This window comes from Passer montanus, unplaced genomic scaffold (assembly GCF_014805655.1).
Source record: "Passer montanus isolate IOZ18808 unplaced genomic scaffold, ASM1480565v1 scaffold7, whole genome shotgun sequence".
Classification (NCBI taxonomy): Eukaryota; Metazoa; Chordata; class Aves; order Passeriformes; family Passeridae; genus Passer; species Passer montanus.
The window spans coordinates 8,431,947-8,452,526 of record NW_024372147.1 but is presented as its reverse complement, the minus strand read 5'-3'; the positions used below and the strand labels follow the sequence as shown (position 1 = coordinate 8,452,526).

Here is a 20,580-nt window from a genome sequence, read left to right as displayed (position 1 = left end):
CGAATTATTCATCCAAACAATTCATGCAAATTATTGGACAAATTGACAATCATGGTAGTGACATACAGCTAGAGGCTATACAGCCATCAATGTGCACAGATGGATCTGGGAAAGATAATCTCTCTACAGCTTTAAAACAACAGGTTTAAACTAGATAATGGGCTTTCTCCAAGTACGGTTAAGCAGTGGTAAGCAACAGATCATGTCAACGAGATAAATATTTAAGTACTGACCAGAAGTGAAGAACTCTAAAGGAGGAATTTAAAAAGAGAACAACAGAGGAGTACAGCTGTTCTAAATCTAACAGTAACACACACACAAAACAAACAAAGAGTGGGTGGACATGAAAATATGACTGGACAGGGGGCTTTTTTGCCCTCCAAAGAACAGTGTTAAAACGGCTTACAAAGACTGCTATTTTTGCTTATAAAGATCAAAAATTTTTTTAAACAATTCAACTTTATTAACTAATTCCAGGAATACCATCTGCTAGCAAAAACATTCCAAACAAGTATTTTTGGCTAGATTTAAAGGCTGATTTTTTTTCCTAGTACACAAGCAAGGACGTGAGTTAGTCCCTTAATAACATATCATCCTTACCGCCTGTGTGTTACCATGCTTTTATATCTTCTTTTGATATTTGTGTCTAAGGAAACTCTTTCACTTGGTCCATGCCTTTTGCTCTGCCTTTCCTGATAGGAAGAATGGGTTAGTTGCTTTCAAAAGTTTTTCAAGAAGGTAAAAAAAAAAACAGGTGGGAGGAGAGTGGGGGAGGGAATTTTTCCTTCCTTTAAATACCAAATTGGCACTAGCTGTCTCTAGTGGCAAAATAAAAAAAAAACACCACCACATCAGTAACTGAAGTTCACATCTACTAGACACCAAGAATGAGGTTGTATTTTTTTCATACTTGCACACTACAATTGTTTTGTGACTAGCACTGAAGCAGTGGCCTCTTCCAGGTCTCCTCCCAAACAAATGCCAGGGTCAGTACTAAGGTGTGTAGAATCTTCAAAATTACAGAGGACAAATGGCCCTTTTGGTTCTCTCCCCCTTGCAGACATGGTTACTAACTTTGTGGTGGGCCAAAAGCTCTCAACTATGGGAACAGAAAAACCCCATGAGAGGCAATTTTCTGCTTCACAGACTATGGAGAATATGAACAGTGATATGTAGTCAAGAGAGGGAAGAGAACGGCAAGCAAGACATGTATAACCGTACAGTTATAAAACAATCTGAGGAAAGGCAGACCACTGGTAACTACAGGTAATTTAACAACTGATGACTGTCTTAAACATTGAATTTCAAAATATTGGTGTTTGGCTTCAGTATGCTTCTCACATGAGAAGCAATAACAGCAAAATAACATCACAGTACTCCGCCACTGCAGCACTTCTCTGAAGGCAAGGACCAAGGTGTAAGGGCAATGTTTTGTTTTCAACTGCTATAATAAGCCTCATCTCAGTGAACAGAAATATGTTTTCTGTACTTGTATGCTGCAAACCTGCACACTTCCAACTCTGCAATCAGAAACTGCTAGAACTTCCCCTGGACAGAAAATCTAATCTTTATTTCATTTAACACACCCATGGACATGACAGCATTTTAGCTGCAGGTGTGGATGGTTTGCCATCAGGCTCCCAAATCCCATCACACTACCAGCTCAAGCATCACCACAATATATATCAGTATTTGCACACTGATCCCATAAACCAGGGTCCTTACACAACCTGGCATCATGACAAAACTGTATTTTCCCAGTTAAATGGGTAAGTAGCATGTCTCTCCAGCACCTGACTATCATGTTTTTCCCTCTGTTACAGACTAGTTCCCCTGATGCTGTCTATATGTGACTAAAGTCTGCAGACAATGCAAACAGTATTCCTTAAATTGATGTATTTACTGTTCTCTGCACCAAGCATGCTTATGAAGTTACTCTGCCACTTCAGACTTAAAACTTGGGAAGCCAGTTTTCTCAAACTGTTATTTCTGGTAAATGAATCATATTTTCTACCAGAAAATTCCTCATTCCTATTTCATTACTCTTGACATATATTTCCTATTGTTTTCCTACATCCTACAGCAGAAGAACATAACCAGAAGGATTTGTTTCAACTCATATTCATAACTTGATAGCAGAATACTCAGAAGAAAGGAGCACACTGACTCAGAAGCAACTTGGTTATCTTTGCTGGTATTTCTATGCAGAGGCTCAGAATAAGCACATTTCCTCTTCTACTCTCAAAACATCACAAACCAATTTCTAAGCAAGTTACCAGACTGGTGAACACTCTGGTGAACAGTTCAGTCAGTAATGCTGACTCACACTCTCTTTCTGACTCACGCTGTTTTCCTTCAATCTTATTTTTTTCCCTATCTCCACATAGTTTTTCTGTAATGGACAGGAACTTTATACATTTTAGCACATTAGATGAACATATTCTTTACTTTAGCCCAGAGCAGATTAAGTTAACACTACTTCAGTGATATTGTTATGAATTTCACACCTGGTGCCATGATTTAACTCCAGCTGACAGCCAAGCCCCGTGCAGCAGCTCACTCACTCCCCCACCAGTGGGATCAGGGAGAGAACTGGAAGGGTAAAAGCTAGAAAACTCATGGGCTGATATAAAGACAGTTTAATAGGGAAAGCAAAAGCCACACACACAAGCAAAGCAAAACAAGGAACTAATTCACTGCTTTCCACGGGCAGGCAGGTGTTCAGCCATCTCCAGGACAGCAGGGGGCCTTATCACAGGAAACAGTGACTTGAGAAGACAAACACCATGACTACAAATGTCCACCCTTTCCTTCTTCCCCCGACTTTATATACTGACCATAATGTCATATGGTACAGAATATCCCTTTGGGGCCCTGTTTGGGTCACCTGCCCCTGTTGTGTCTCTTTCCAATCTCCCACATACATGCAGCCTCCTTGCCAGTGTGACTACATGAAAATCAGAAAATGCCTCAGCTGTGGGTAAGCCCTGATCAGCAATAACCAAAACAATTCCGTATTATCAACCCCACGTTCAGCACAAATCCAAACCACAGGCCCATACCAGCCACTGTGAAAAAGGTTAACTCTACCCTAGCCAAAACTGACACTTATCCACCCCTTATTCCACAACCCTTTATGCCACATGAAGTGTCACGCTTCCCAATATCCCATAACCTTCCCTACTTATTTGTTTTGATAGATATACAGACAGACATCATTCCCCTAGTCTGTGGAACACCTTTGTCAAATGTTCTTTAAATGTCCACAAAAAAAAATTCTGTTGAATCCATGCAAAGTCTATGACTTTGTCCTTCACCCTTGGCAATAGCTTTTGTCTTAAGTTGCAAATACCAGATGTGGCCGGGAGTGTGTACTCTATTACCACCTGTTAAGAGGTGGAGCAGTTATCTCCTGTTAATTGGGCCACTTGCTAAAACTAGGTGGGGCAGTTTTCTTTATCTCTTCCACAACTCATCCTCTCTCCAGGAAGTTATCTCCTGTTAATGGACCATTGATTCTCACTGCATGACTGATAAAATTACATCATCCCACTGTGAGATGCTCTGCCCAAGGGGAGGAGTCAAGCATTCCTACCTGGATATAATGTGAGATTTGGAACACAACAGGCAGCCTTTTCCCACTGGATTCCTAGAGGAAGACCAGGCCATCTGGTCTGCCACTGGACCTTCAGAGGAAACCTACACCCTTCTACAGGATCATAGTTTCAACAGAACCACATCTGTCACTCCAGGAAGACTGCAGCCACCATTTAATCAGACTGCTACCAACACCCTGACTCTGTCAGTGTTGTTTTATATTACTGCATTTTTATTTTTGTGGTTTTTTTTATTTTTCCTAATGTTATTTTATTTTTCCAACTGTTATTCCTATTCCCATATCTTCACCTGAGAGCCCCTTAATTTCAAAATGATAAAAATTCAGAAGGAGGAGGTTTACATTTTCCATTTCAAGAGAGGCTCCTGCCTTCCTTAGCAGACATCTGTCTTTTCAAACCAAGACACCTTTCAATCAGGCAGCAATGTTTTGCCACAACTTAGCAGCCCAGATGGATTTACTCCTAGATTGCCAGTTACTCTTATTCTGCTTCCATTGCTGCCACCACCCCATAGGGCTACCATCAATGAATCAGTGGAGGTAAAAAAACAAAACAAACAAACAAAAAAAAAAAAAAAACCAAAAAAAACAACAGACAAACAAACAAAAAAACAAACCAAAACCAAAGGAAAAAACCCACCAATGGCCACAAACAAACAAAAAAAAAAAAAAAACCAAAACAAAAACCCACAAAAAACAAACAAACAAAAAAAAAACCAAACCAAAACCAAAGGAAAAAAACCCACCAATGGCTATTTCTCTCCTTCAGCAATGTCTAAGGCCAGCTGCATGGCTTTCATCTCTGTTTATTTACTCAATTCATGTTCTTGTTCTCCTCCAGCAATCTCTGTGACTTGTCATAGGGGACTCCACACAGCTGCTTTCCCACAAGACAGAAGGATTCATCAGTAAACAAGGCATATTGCTTCTCAGTTTCTGGGAATTTATTATATACTGGGGCCTCTTCAGCACAAGCCTGGTGACATTCCAAAAATCTTTGCCTTCTAGCCAGTCCATGATTAATTCCAAGTTTCCTGGATGACAAGGGTTTCCTATCCAAACTCTTCAGGTGATTAATGCAACTCCCTTTACTCCTCTTGAGCATCCAACTCAACACAGGTAACTGTGGTGTCAGAAGCTGTGTGTCAGCACCAATCATCTTTGAAAGCTGCCAGTATCTCCTTTTCAGTTAGAGTATAGTGGGCTTCAGATCCTCTGTATGCTCAGCTCCATAAACCTAGAGGTCAGACTCAAAACTCCCCTGGAACTTTCTGCCAGAGGCTCCAGGTAGGTCTGGAAGTAGCCTTTATTCTCTCCTGCTGTAATAAAAAGCATATTTTTTACATCCTCCCATGTTCAGACTGACCTGAGGATGAACTATTTCCTACTTAATTTGTTCAGTGGCTTTTTGCTGCTCAGAGGGTTATTTGAAATCATTGTTCTTCAAGGTCACTTGATACAGAGGGCTACAATGAGACTGCAAGTTGGAATGTGCATTCTCTAAAATCCCTCAACACCTAAAAAGTCTTGTGTCTTTTTCTTGCTAGTTGCTGGAGACAACACTGTTACCTTAATAAAAACCACTGGGATCTGACACTGTCCATCTTGACATTTGATTCCTAAAAGGTGGATCTCTGTGTAGGTCCCTTTACCTTATTCTGTTTTACAGCAAAACCAGCTTTTAAAAGAACTGGATTATTTGCTTCCTTTTCTCAAAAACTTGTTCTGCTGTATTTTCTCACAAAACAGTATCACTAATACACTGCAGGTGTTCCAGAGCTTCACCTTGTTCCAGTATTCATCAGCCTGTGGCAGCTGTGTTTCCTTCTGACCGGCAGCCAATTCCAGGTACTATCAACACAGCTCCAAACAAAAGCAAACAGTGGCCTGCACTCTACCCCCAAAGGGATTGAGAAAACCACAATAGCAGTATCAATTGTGGCACCACATGGCTTCCTCTGACTTCAGCTCGTATGGAAGTTCCAATATATCCAGTACATCAGGACTCAGAGGCGGTACCACTCCATTCAAGCCACAGTTTACTGTCAGCCTCCACTCTCCATTGGACTTTTATACTGGCATACAGGGCTGTTAAAGGTAAGCAGGTCTTGCTGATCACTCCTTGGCTCTCCAGATGACAAACCAGTTTATAAATGGGAATTACAGAGTCTAGACTGTGAGACACTGCTTCTGGCAGTGGCAACTGGTACCTGCAGCTCTTCAACCCCTGAACAAAAGGGATGTCTGAAATTTCCTCAATCTGTTGATGGGCAAGTATACCAAAAGCCCATCAACAGCCTTTTGAATCCTTGACATATCCTCTCCTGAGATAGTCTATGCCAAGGATGAATGGAGCCTCTGCTCCTGTCAAGACAGGGTACTTCTGCCACTCATGCCAGTCAGGCTAGTCTCAGCTTCCAACACAGTCAGCTGTTTGGATCCCTCTGTCACCCCAGAAATCCAAATTAATTCCATCCCTATGCAGCTTGATGATATTAGGGTACATTGGGCACCAGTGTCTACTGAAGCCTTGTACTCCTGTGGGGCTCCTGTGCCAGGCCATCTAACCCACAAGGTCCAATAAACCTGGTTATTTCTCTCCTCCCCTCAGGTGGAGGCAGGGCACCTCCAATACTGGTCACCATGTTCCCCACTAACATCTTGCAGAAATGGACTTGTACTTCTCTCCATATGTCGTACTGCATTAAATAGTTTATTTAGTTGTTTTGCACTGGGTTTGGTATTTTGCACTGAATAGTATGTTTGTATCACATGGTTTGTTCTGTTTTACCCCTCTCCCTCAAAGCCCCTGTGGTGGTGGTCTCTCCCCAGGTTATTCCTCCCTTCACCCCTCCCATCACTCGTATCCCATTGGCTGTGGCCCCTCTCCTCCACCCTGCTTTCCCTGGGTTTAAAGTCTCCTGCAACAAGACCCTTGATCTCTTTTTCTCTCTCCTGGACCTCCTGGAATGGTTCCACAATAAATATGGAACCTTCATCCTGAGGAGAAAGAGCGCCTCCATTCTTTTACTTTTGTCCTTGTGAGATTGTGAAGGGCCCAAGGGTCCAGAGCTAGCTGGAGTGGACCCCCCAAAGGCCCTGGGTCAAGCTTACATCCACAGAGTCAGTAGTATGATTGGACCTTTCAATCTGCCTGAAAAACTGTTCACTGTGGACTGGAGCAGCAACTTCCAAGTTATGGTGATTTTCCCTGCAATTCCCACACCAGTGCATCTACAATCAAGGTATTCCCATCCATCCCACTTCCTTGTATCATCTCCATGATTCTGCAGGTAAAACCATAGGGTACCCCATGGTGTCTATCTTCTCTCAAAGGAAGAAGATCAATTATGAAATACAGGCTCACTCACATAGGGAGTATGACATATTCCCTCTGAATCGCTGGAGCTCCAGAATCAGTTCATTGGTTAGCTTCTCCACAGACGCTATGATGGAGGAAGGAATACTGTCTTCATATTACCCGAGTTGCCAAATTGCATCAATTGCTGTTGGTGGTGCATCATCTTTCCAAACTACTGTTGTCAAGGGGTTTCATTTGCTGCACTCCGTAAAAATTTCTGCAACATGGGTAATTGACACAAGATGTGGTCTGGCTTTGTGGGGACCTGGACATTGTCCACATCAAAATACTTAATTTCTTGTATAGCTAATTCCCTTAGGAAGTGAGTCACTTTCTGTACTGCAGTCCATCTGCCTAAATTACATGGAATATCATCTTTCCCCCTCATACTTTATAAGAATCGACCCCAGAGGGCAAAAACTTGTCTTTTCCCCATTGCTTTGTCAATGTCTCAGTCCTTAGCAAGTGATCTCAGCCTGGCTCCTTACTCTCTCATTCCACACTGTTGGCTCTATTGTGCCACCAGCAGACTAGCCAGGCAGCAATACACTCATGGATGAGTGCTGAAATCATTTTGTGTCTCCCATAGCTCACTCAGGGATAGGGATCAAGCCATGTCTCTTCTGTCTCCTCTTCTGGTTACTGTAATGGCCTTGAAAATGGCTCTGAAAAATCTCCCCTGTGATGTCTCTGCTTCATCATCTTCACTCTCCTTGTCACTGACTGGTTTTTGCTAGAGCTTTTTGACTGGGTGATTTTCACATACATTTCTTCTGTTTCTGTGCAGGGTCCACTGACACCAGCCCAAGCTGATTCTCTGTTTCAGTGGTTTCAGGGGCATTGCCACAGTCGGTGGGAGTGGAGTAGTCACAGTTTCAGGTGGCTGAAGCAGCTGCAGGGCCTGTTGTCATCTCACTGTCATATTTAGAGACCTTCTTTTCCTCCTGCAGGTACTAAGAAGTGTTGAACATTGTGAAAGAACAACTTTTTTCAGTATTTTACTAGTTTTTCTGGATTCTGCACTTGTTCGGGAGTAAGGTGCAAGCACACTGAAGGTGCTCACTGCTCTAGGTACTGGCCCATACAGCCCCAAACACCCTGCCATTCTGAATTATCCACCTTTTGGGCAGATCTCATGTTATTATTCTGACCTTACACAAGACCTGAACCATATGCAACAACATGCCGGCTCCTAGCAAAAAAACCCAGGCTGTTTTCAAGGTCAGTCAAAGCATATTCAAAAACATCTTTAAAATCTTGACTAGCAGCCTGGAAGACAAGGAAGGAAAAAAAATGGAGGAGAAAAATATATAGGAAGATGTCTCCCTCATAGGCTGTTCCTCTGAGGAACAAAAAAAAAGATGATGTGATTATTAATTGCTCCCAGTAGGTGACTCCCAAAGCACAAAGGTGCCTGCAATCTTGAATAGAGACATACCAGATTGGTGACCAGCAACACTACTATGTGATAAGCCCTTAAAATACACCACACAGAACATATACTGCAAGTAAGGAATTATTTCTATAATACAGACAAAATACTACAAGTATGAGAGCAAATAAATCCACATTGTAACCAGCAACTATTAAACCAATACAATGAATATTTATAATAATTTTATTTTAACACACTCTAGTCAGGTATCTCCTGATCTCAACCTTTTGAGCCCCACACTGGGTACCAAAAGAGACTCTTGTGGTTTAACCCCAGCTGACAGCCAAGCCCCATGCAGCCGCTCACCCACTCTCACACTGGCAGGACCAGGGAAGGAATTGGAAGGGTAAAAGCTAGAAAATTTGTAGGTTGATATAAAGGGAATTCAATTGGGAAAACAAAAGCTGTACGAACAAGGAATCAGCTCACTGCTTCCCATGGGCAGGCAGGGATTCAGCCATCTCCAGGAAAGGAGGGCCCCATCACACATAATGGTAACATGGAAAAACAAATGCTGTCACTCCGAATGTCCTCCCCTTCTTCCTTCTTCTCCCCCACTTTATATACTGAGCATGATGTCATATGGTCTGGAATACCCCTTTGGTCAGTTTGGGTAACCTGAACTGCACAATCACACAGAATTAATAACTAGGTTGGAAAAGGCCTTTGAGATCAAGTCCAAACACCACTGTGTCAGCTAGACCATGGCACCAAATGCCACACCCAGTCTTGATTCATAAACACCTCCAGGGTTGGTGACTCCACCATCTTCCTGGGCAGCCCACTCCAATGCCGAGTAACTCTTTCTGTGAAGAAATTCTTCCTAATGTCCAGCCTGGCCCTCCGCTGGTGCAGCTTAAGACTATGTCCTCTTGTCAAGTTGCTGGCTGCCTCTGAAAAGAGACTGATCCCTACCTTGTTACACCCTCCTTTCAGGCAGTTGTAGAGAATGATAAGGTCACCCTTGAGCCTTCTCTTTTTCAGCTAAAAAACCCTCAGCCACGCCTGACAGCATTTGTGCTCCAGACTCTTCATCAACTCCACTGCCCTGCTCCTAACACACTCCAGCATTTCAACATTCTTTATAAATTGAGGGCACCAGCACTGCACACAGAACTCAAGGTGTGGCCTCACCAGTGCCTAGTACAAGGGGACAATCTCTGCCCTGCTCCTGCTGGCCACACTATTGCTGGTACAGGCCAGGATGCCATTGGCCTTCTCAGCCACCTGGACACTGCTGACTCATGTTCAGCTGCTGTCAGTCACTACCCAAGGTCCATTTCTGCCTGGCCACTGTCCAGCCACTCTGTCCCAGCCTGTAGGGCTGCATGGGGCACTGGCTATTGAGGCCAAAGTAGAGGACCTGACACTTGACCTTGTTAAACCTCATTTTGTTGCACTCGGCCCATCAATCCAGCCCGTCCAGGTCCCTCTGCAGAGCTCTCCTATCCTCCCTACAGCTGATTGATACTTGCACCCAATTTGGTAGCATCTGTGAATTTACTGCAGACATACTCAATCTCCCCATCCAGACCATCAATGAAGATATTTAACGGGACTGGGCCCAACACTGGTGCCTGCGGGACACCACTAGTGAGCAGCCACCAGCTGGATGCAGCACCATTCCCCTCCACTCTCTGGGCCTGACATCCAGCCAGTTCTCAACCCAGTGAAGCGTGCTCCTGTCCAAGCTGTGGGCTGCCAGCTTTTCCAGGAGAGTGCTGTGGGAGACAGTGCCAAAGGCCTTGCTGAAGTACAGGTACACAACATCCACAGCCTTTCCTGCATTCACCAGTCAGTTCACCTGGTGATAAAAGAGACCAGGTTGGTCAGGCAGGACCTGCACCTCTGAAATACATGCTGGCTGTCCCTCTTGTGTGCCCTCCCAACATCCTATGCACTCCCAGCCTCCTCACCAATGTAGCATTACAGAAAGTGGAAAAGGCCTTGGCAGTGTGTAAACCCTGCTCACCAGCTACAAAAGCATTCCTGTATTATCAATCCCATGTTCAGCACAAACCCAAAACACAGCCCCATACCAGTGACTGTGAAGAAAGTTAATGCTACCCCAGAGAAAACCAGTAAAATCAAATTCACTTCAAAATGAAATAAAGAACAGAAAAATGTGCTATACTGAATGTTACACCAAGATAATAATGTTACATTACAGGGAGAATAAAATGCCACTATGTGACAATCCTGACATTTTAGGGATATTTTTCCCCAACACATAGCATTTTTTCAGTTTTCCTCTCATTACTATTTCAAACTTCTTTTAGGAAAAAGAGGAAATGTTGTGAATTCCAGCAACAGTTTGTGTACCTTGAGCTTGGTGCTAAACTAATGAAATTATTCCAATTCAGTGGGGATATACAGTCCATAAGCAAGTTAATTATTAGCCATTTTAAGGAGGTTCATCAACAAACAACTTGGAACCACAACAGAAACAAGGCATAAGAATACAATCTGAAAACCCCCATACATATTGGAATACTCACTTATTAGGATGACAGTCCTCAAGATGTACACAGAACAAGAATATTATTAATTTAAAACGTCAAAACAGTTTATAGCTGAAGTTCCTTTCCTTTTTCCCCCTCTATAGATTAAAATAAAAAGGTAGCATAACTACCAGCCTAAAACAAAGGAAAAGTCACTGTGGTAGTATTTAAAAATTAGGTAAACACAAGTAATGAGTTAGACAATGACGTCTATCTCTCTACATCAGGGCTTAGTGTAAGAATATTTCTGAAAACCCATTATATAGCTAAAGTTAAATATTAATTTGATATATGTGGCTGTCTTTGTATTTGCAGAAGATTTAGTAAGCTTTAAACAATCACACGAGATCAGTGATTTATCAACTGTTCTCTTGGAAGGGGATTCAGGAACTAGTAATGGGAAAACTGCAGAAAAAAAATTACCTGTAATCTATCAATGCTTTCCACCTTTTATATTAAATATTTAGGACTGAGTCACCTTATTAATCATCACCTTATTAATATCAGCTAGACTCAAATGTTCAAGCAACACTTAGTGTGAATAGGGATTGAAGAATTTAGTTCTTAAACTTCTAAAACATTTTGTTGGCTCTTTTTACAACCCAGCCAAAATAATTAGTGTTATCTGATAAACAACATTGAATTGCCAGCAAATTGGTTTCGTTCAGCTGTTCTTATCAAAGGAAGTCTCACTACAGTTACTGAAAATGTTTGTAATGATTAGTTGGAATAAAGCAAAATTTTAAGTAATAAAAACCACACAAAAGTGAAACTAGCAATAACTGTTTTAAGATAATCATACTGAGAGGCAAGTCTGACACAAACTAAAGGAGGAAAAATAAGGCCTTCTAAAAATGCAGGGAATAAGGATAAAGTGCTCTCTTGAGTACAAGTATCAAGAAAACAAGATATATTACAATTAAGAAAAATATTCCCAGAACATAAATGCTTTAGCAAGTAAGTGACCCTTAACATTTAGAGAAGCTTAATCAGAAGGAAACTATTTTAGAGGCATTTACTTCCATAAACTTAAATAAATATCACCTCATATGTGAACTACATAGTTCACATGTGAGCTACAGTATCGACAGGTAAGGCAGCAAGAAGCTACCATATGCAGTACTCTTCTTGAACAACACTTATGCAAGCATCTGCTGGAGTATTTACTGCCAGTCTAACGATGACAAAACAGCTTTAAAATGGATTGCTCTCAGTTGGTTCTTGTCTTCTGCAGGAAGATTGTTAAGTCAAATAGTCCTAATATGCTGTCAAAATCTGATACTGTCACTATACAGAATGTTTATATGCTTCCTGAAGTAGATCCTTCTCTTTGCAGCAATGAATTGGTTCAAGAAAATTCAATATTGAACAGTTTATGTTTTACCGTATCAAAAAGTGTAACTATCTCATCAGTCTTAAACAGCCACAACATGACTTAATGGGAAATAGCAGTTGATCCTTGATAGAATCTATCCCATAGTTCCATTTTCCTGGCTAGAAGGCTCTGATTATTTTTGTACACTGCTCTACTTCAACTTTACTGATCCCTTGGAATGTCCAAGAACAGTGGTCATTTTATAGCTTTTTACTTGACAGGATCCCTCTTCCCTTTTCTCCACATACCAAGGGAAATATGTGCAGACCACACGGTGTTTTTACCACACACCTGACCCTGTGCTGTGTACTTCTGTGCCTACTTAGCATAAAATAAACTAAAATCCAGCCCTCCCATGTAGAGGTCCAAGGCCCACTAGGGCTGTAATGTCTCAGCCCTAGAGAGGCCGAAGAAGGCAAGGAGAAACACCCCTCTAGTTTTAGGGTGAGAAGTGCTTCCCTCCCCTAGGCCTTTGTAGGCACGTGTTAACTTCTTAAGTTCTATTGGTTTGTGCAGTTGTTCCTTCCATCCCAGTTCAGCCCTTGTTCACCATACTAGTATATTCCCAAGAATGTTCTCCCCTCTCCTGATCCCCACTGGTCCCAGTCTGCAGCAGTGTTCCACTCCTGTTACCCTTTTGATTCCCCTGGTTGATTGTCCCTCCTCTGCACCACTTTCACCTGTTCCCACTGGTCCTTGACCCTCAGATCTACCTCTTTTTCCCCCGTATAAAACTCTGTGCCCAAGTTCGTCTTTATCCCTGGACCACCTTCAAAACAATAAACAGCTTTTGGATCTCCAAACAAAGACCTATCCTTTAACTCTTTTGTCAGCCATTGTAGAAAGCGTGCTCTGGACCCTGAAAGCGCTGGTCACTCTCAGAAGAATCCGCTGAGGCGCACCGCTTCACTCCCAGTCTCCTTGAAAGACCTCCCCCAGACAACATCAAAAGCTGTACTAGAACTACAGTATCAAAGGTCACAGTTTACATATCACAGATATATTAAATCATCACTTCATGTTAATGTCTTCCATAACTTTACATTGCCAAAATGCACTTGATGTCTTCTCGCCTGGTTTTACTATATAACAAGGATCTAAAACATTTGAAAAACTGTCACCACCATATTGCTACTCTTTTTTTAGACTGAAATGACCCAAACACCTTGTATTACAGCAGTGAAAGTCTGTTCCCGACATAATTCTTTTTGCTGTGTTTTAATTTTAAACTATGCTTCAGATTACCTGTGTGTCACTAGGACAAGAATACTAACATCCTTAATTCTGCAACATTTAAAAATCATTCATTAAGCAAAAAGGAAATTGTTAATGAGCAGGTCCTTTGTTGTTGATTTCTCTTAGTCCTCAAGCATTCAAACACTGGAGGTCCTGTCATAGTCTACTGTTGCTTCAGTCTCAGTGAAGTGGAAAGAGTCATCTTTTACTGTGGCAGAGACACTTTCTGCCTAGCTCTGTAAAATACCAGTACAAACCCCATACCTTTTATTTTCTTTGACTATTTTATCTTTCACTAACATGTGTCAATTCCTCTTATGATTCAACACCTTTCCTCTGTAAGGTTTCATATTCTTTCAACAAACTGTAAGTAGAAAATGCAAACTATGTGTCTATGAGTAAGAGGAAACATCTCTACCATGTTTATTTAAAGAAACACCAGTGAAGTATGGTTCTAAGTACCTATTTAATGTCCATCCAAATACAGGACAGTCTCCTATGTCTGAAACGTTTGCAGGATTGCTTATCTCCTTGTGAACATTTTTCCTGATGTTTTGTCCTTGAAATAACTATTTTAAGGCTGCATTAGATGTTTTTATATGCACAGCTAGCAACTGCAAAGATTTCAAAGGATTTTCACATAAAGACTAGCACACATTTATGTGTATTCACTGTATCTGACCAATCATACAGACAACTCAAATATTACTTCTGCTATATGGAAATATTTCTTCAAATAACTTTCTTCATGTTTTGAAAGCATTGGACTTCTCACCACTAAGGTCGTAATTTGAAAAGAAAAATGGCTTTTGCGCCTTATCCCTCTTATGCATCACTCATATACAAGACAACAGTAATATTGCAGTTTTCTGTCTAGTGCTGTGCCAAAATTTAGTTTCAATCCTTTCTTAAAGGACAGTATTAGCTGCTATCACTTTTATTAGTCAACTGCATAGCTATAAAGTTGCAACACAAGTAACCAAACAGAAGGTGAGATACTTGTAGGAGTAATAGCTACCTACCACAGAGCAGTGGGCTGCACTAGTTCTCATGGCAAATGCCCACCAAGAGCATCATGAAATGAAGCAAAATAACCTGTTGCAAAATCCTACTGAGATATTCTGTTAGCTCTACATTTTATGTTCTAGATTGTTTAGTAAAGGATGGCTGAAAGTAATGCAATCCACTGACACATACAGGAAATGTTCAAAAAAAGCAAACAGCTTTTTAGTTGTGTTGGATTTTCTTATACAAGGGATTACTCTTGCATCTCACAAGTGAGAGACTTCCATATGACTTGGTTTTAAACAAATACAAGCATGCACAAACTTTAGGAACAATTCCTGTATCAAGTCTCAAACTAAGGAATTCTCATGAACATGCATTATTCTGAGGGACTACTGACATGTGGAAGAAACTGCACACATACCTCAATCCCACACTATGCTAGAGCTGGCATATATCTTTCAGTATCTTGTTGGGACAGGTACAGGACTCAGCCTCTGAAGGGGCCATTAGGCAAAACTCATGAAGGTGAAATTCTATTATTTTGCCTATAGGCATACCTTTCACCCGGAGAATAATTCAGAAATGCAGAACCAAATTGAGTAACCTGTCTCACAGTTAAACATTTCTTGCTGGAAAGATATTAAAGCATATTACATCCTTGACATTAAAGGGATCACAATATTTTTAAATGGTCAATCGCATCCAGTTTACGAACAAAAAGGATTCTTAAACCTTTCGCATTAGTTTAAAATAATCCTGGAGAAATATAAGATCACGTGATCAATATTTTTTTTAACAAAACCAGAAAAATTGTTGCAAACTTTTACCATTTAATCTAAAACTCAGTGTTCAACACCACTTATGATCACACAATGAAAAAATGTCTAAATGCCATAAGAAAATGGCCTTAAGGCACACCGCTAGGCATATGAAATTATTTGCAACTTATATAAAGCATTTCCTGTCCTAGGCTATTACTATTAATACAGAAAATCTGAAAACTTCAGTCAACTGGTCAGCATAATAAATAGTAACTTATTTTACCCAGGTATTAAATCTACTAGTCACACCTCCACAGCAAATTCTGCATTCATGATGCATATACCCCTTCTTATGAGAAGCATGAATTTTAGGTAAATAAAATAGTTATGGCAAGCACTGAAAAATAATTTCTTGCCGATGCAAGGCAGACTTTATTCCTTTGAAGGCTCACTGTCTTCACTGTTCCAGAACTTCACCAATGCGTGCAATATTGTGTATGCTGAACATTCATTTAAAAAACCCAACTGGCAAGCAAAACTATGCAAAACTCTGCTAGCCAAATTTGCAAACAGGCAGAAATAACTTTAAAAGCTCACCATAATAAAATGTATCCAACATCACGCAAATTCAAAAATAAAGAAACAAACAAACAAATAAAAGCCCTACCAGAAAACACACAACTGACAAACAAAACACCCCCCAAACGGTCATTTAGTTTAAATTACATTAGGTTATGTAGCTTGGTGTTCAGGCAAAATCATCAGGGTAACACACATATTTTCACTTATTCCTCCCTTAGGACTTCCTTACACTGTATTTGAAATCTTATTCTGTAGCAGCGAGAGACAAACAGCATTGTTATTACCCAAGCCCTTCCTTGGTACTATCTTCCATTTGAAATTTTGCGGACAACTATCTACCCACTGAGCTGGTAATATGCACATGATGCAAACACCATGGTAGAAAGCAATTCAGATCAGTGTTGTTGCACCTCCCTCCTAAACACTACCTGCCTATGAGATAGCAGCACTTAGCCAGCTAGTTGTATCTTCTCAGTGAACTTCTGGATCATTGCCGCAATACCAATGGACTTGCCTATAAAATCCTTTGAATGATCAAGCCAACTAACCACTAGGGCATTTACCTTTCCTTTAATAGCACTGGGGGTTTTGTTTCATTGTTTTGGGGTTTTGTTTATTGTTGGGTTAGGATTTGTAAAATGATTTCTTCTCCCTCACCTTACAGCTGTGGCAGAAAAGATGATTCAGAGCAAAATGAAACAGTAGCTAGCTGATATTACACATTTGTATACATTAAAAGACAGCATCAAAAACTATTTTTCAAAACAAAGAGCTGTGGAAAAGGAGTTGGAGCTCTCAGAAAAACAGATAAGGGAAAAGGTAACTGAGGGAGAAAAAAGGAGATAGCTGCTCCTATTAAAAACCCACTGTTATTAAAATAATATGCTCAGCTGAGAATGACTTAACGATTTTTATGTATACCTTAGCATTGTCAAAAAAAGGTGAGGCTGATAGCTTTCCATAGAGTACTGGAATTTCACTAGAGAAGACTTGAATTGATCCATTGCTATACATTAACAGGTATAATGTTACATGTAATGTAACAACAAGACAAGGGCAAGGATGGCAGATACAGCTCTGTCTTACAGACAAGAAGCTCGGTCTAGGGGAAACCTGCTAGTATTTTAGGAAGAGAGGGCAAACACTTTTTCTTTTTAGAACTATAAGTCTCAGTCTTAACTCTTCTAAACTAAACAGATTTACCTACAAGTGACAATGTTCTATTTTAGGAATTATTACTGCTCACAGCAGCAGTAATGCTGCTGCATTTGTAATGCTGTCTTACAAATGAAATGCATTAAAAGACCACCAAACAAACAAAACCTTTCTATACAAACAAAAATTCCTTCCTAGATGTCTCATCTGACCTTGAAATTTAAATGTTAGATCCCCATGTGTCAGGAGATGAATGTTTATTTGCTTTACATTCTGCAAGTAAGATTTGTTTGCAATCTCCAGCTTTAAGAGGGCATGTACTGGACTGCCTTCCAGTCAGAAAGCAGCCCAGCACCCACAGTGCTGCCTCATGAGAATCTAACAATTGACTACAAGAAAGTGATCAAGAGGTTTAGCTGCCAAATATTTCAGTGACTGAGGGGGCGGGGATGGATGATGAGACAAGGAAATTTCCTGGTCGTCTGTCTTATTAAAAACACATTTTTTTAATTTGCTTATCTACGTATCTCTACCCAGCATCTGAACGCCACAAGAAAATACTGATTGGTGTATCCTCACATATTACTCTACGGGTGCAACAAAGCAACAGAATAAGCACAAAGGAGGAAAATCTAGGCAAAGTTGACCATCTGCTTGAATCTCAGGTGTCACAGGATATAGCGCCAAGACAAAGCTCATCTTGCTGGCTCACCATTGCCAACAGAGTCTACTACTCTGAAAATAACAGAGGCTACATTTCAAGCCACTTTATTATCTTATTTGTATTTTTAAAAAGAAACATGAGCATAGCCAAATGTTCCAGTTTTTGACTGATCATTATCCAGATTCAGTAAGCCAATAATCAATTTATTTCAAGTCAGGTGGTTTTTTATCATCTAAGAAACATCAGCAGCTTTATATGACAAGTTCTTAAGTTCAACAGCAAGACTGCACTGCAGAAGGACAAAAAGCAAAACCCAAATTTCCAATAAGCCATATTGTGAATGCAAGACATGTCAACTCCTTAGGTTACTATTTTCCCACCTGAATAGGTATACACAGTTCATCTGATCACTAAAATGATTAAAAAAGAATCCTATTTAAGTCTATCAAGCCACTCCAGCAAGAATTTAACCCTAAATATATGTAAACTTAAAAACTGCCAACAAAACAACCAGATCACAGGCATTTAGAATTGACCACAGTCTGCCTGAGAAGGCAGAAAAATCAAGTAAGTTTCAGTATTGGTTTGTAGGTAGAAGGAAAATCCAATTTACTATTTCTATTCTAAATTCCTATTCTGTTTAACACTAATGGGAATACACAGCAGTGTAAAAGATTATCAGATTTATTTATTGGAACTCAGTGGTTAGGCAATATTTTTAGATGTAAGTTTTAACATGAGATCTTTGCAGGTAAACTGACAATTTGCTATGTTGCATACTCCTTATCAGATTAATTAGTATCACATAATCAAGCTGAGGTCAATGCATGCAATACTGTGTACAAAAATATGAATATAGCAGAGAGTTATACTGCCAAAACTTAATATATAGCATGTAGATACCGACAAGTAGATGTTCACCATAAAAAATATATAATTTTGATTTGTTCAACATTTCTGCTAGAAAGTAGGTCCAGATAAGGCATGCTGACAAGAAAATAGGTTGAGAAAGAACCTCCTTGAAGAGCTAGCATATATGAATAATAATAACAGCTCACCAGCAGTTTTACATTAAATGAAGAAAAATATCACTTATCTTGCTATGGGAAAAAAATAAAGATCGTGCTGCAAGTAGGACACCAGATCAGGCCAGATGTTTATGGGACTAACACTGCGTCACACAAATACTGGCCCAGATCCAAAGAGACAATTAGGACACCATGATCCTAGCAAGACACTCGTCCTAAACTTCAAACCAAATTATTTGAATTTATTACATAGTGAACTTACAGCCTATGCTGGAAGTATTCTGAAATAACTAAAGTCTCGAAAATCACACTGCATTATACTTAACATGCAATACTTTGAAAGCACTGCACTGCATCCCATGGAATAAATTATTTATGTTTAAGTAAAAATTATATAACCTCAAATGGTTAAACGAGCACAGCGACCAGGAGCAGAAGACATAGTCTATAAATGGGAAAAAGTAGCTTTAAGTCTGATACCGTCCTTAAATTACCACATTTTAAAGAATGGTATCCCAAAATACACACCTTGCAGTGTTCTACAACCTACAGTATCTGAGCTGATTAAGCACTGACATCAGCAGAGAAGCTTCTGCTCTCTAAAAGCATTGTTCACCACTGCAAAGTGCAGAGGAGAAACAATTATTTCATAATCACACTGTGAATATATACTTTTTCCTTCATCTTCAAGAAAATCTATATTAAAAAAACAATGTTGTATTTTGACATACATTCTAAAGCAAATTTTCACACACAAAATACCATAAATCTTACTACCACATAAATGATTTCAAGAACTATTAGGCAGAGATAATATACTTACAGGATTAATTCAGTTAACCTCAGGTATATAAATACAGTCCTTGTGTGAAAATAAGTGCTGCTTCTTTCACTCTTTTCTACCGTGTGCACACACACACAAAAAAAAAAAGGCAAAAAGACAAAGAAAAGCATAAAGAGAAAAGTGATTCTGTTTTATTTCTCAATATCCATGAGGTTTCATTAACGAGTTATCAAGCAAAAAGAATAAAAGTTTCCATGCCAGCACCTGGCAACAGAGGCACTCTCCATAGCCGAATTCAAAAGAAATGTCAGTGAGAGTGGCAGCAGCTACAGTCAATGCTGGAAGCTGATGCCTCTGCAGGAAGTGGATGCTGGGAGATTCTACCAATCTGTGCTGCAGCCTAATTCTAATCCATCACTCCTAACTGCAACGGGAAAATGGAGACATAAGGAAAGCAAAGTAATTTATATTTAAAGACAAAAAAGGAGTCACCTTTGTATTTCTTGAGCACAAAAAAAAAAAAAAAGACACAATCAAAGTCAGACAGAAAAGGAAAAGTATGCTAATGAAACTGCAGTAAAGTATGTTAAAGCAACTGCAGGAAAACCAGATCAAATATATGAGAGTTCATAGCAAGGAACACTGAAGAAAACTAATTAGCTCATGCTTGATTTTCTTTATTTGACAGTACTCAAACATCACTTTTTTTAAAAATTAACCCTTCAACATTCTTTCCCCCAGAAATCCAAATTTTTATCTAGAGTTCTATAACCAAAACAAATCACTAACACAGAGAGCTGTTAAAAAACAGTTCTCTTCATGAATATCATCTGCAACAGAGGAAAGCAGGAGTTCAAAAGCAAAAAGCTACAACACAGATAGTTTTATCCCCTTCAGTCTAATCTCTCGAGATGAGATATGATGCAAGCTAAGAACATGGGAGCTAAGAAGTAGAAAATTAAACTATGTCCTCCACTATTACCTTCAAAAGGTATTCTCTAAAGCTGTATTAACTGAACTAATAGTACCTAGTTCTAGCTGTGTTTAGTTATGAACTGAGATTTACTACAAAAA

At 39.9% G+C, this 20,580-nt stretch overlaps 1 protein-coding gene across 2 annotated transcripts in view; it reads right to left on the bottom strand.

Annotated features, from left to right (window-relative positions):
• The window catches only part of TTC39B (tetratricopeptide repeat domain 39B), a 78,223-nt gene that overhangs the window by 25,480 nt on the left and 32,163 nt on the right, over positions 1–20,580 (bottom strand). The window contains exon 1 of one of the 2 annotated variants that reach the window (XM_039729804.1): positions 19,546–19,809. The exons of the other annotated variant lie outside the window; for it this stretch is intronic. Coding sequence (XP_039585738.1) covers positions 19,546–19,676 — 131 coding nt within the window. The 5' untranslated portion in view covers positions 19,677–19,809. Of the gene's footprint in view, positions 1–19,545; positions 19,810–20,580 lie in introns of those variants that run through there. 2 annotated transcript variants of the gene reach the window in all.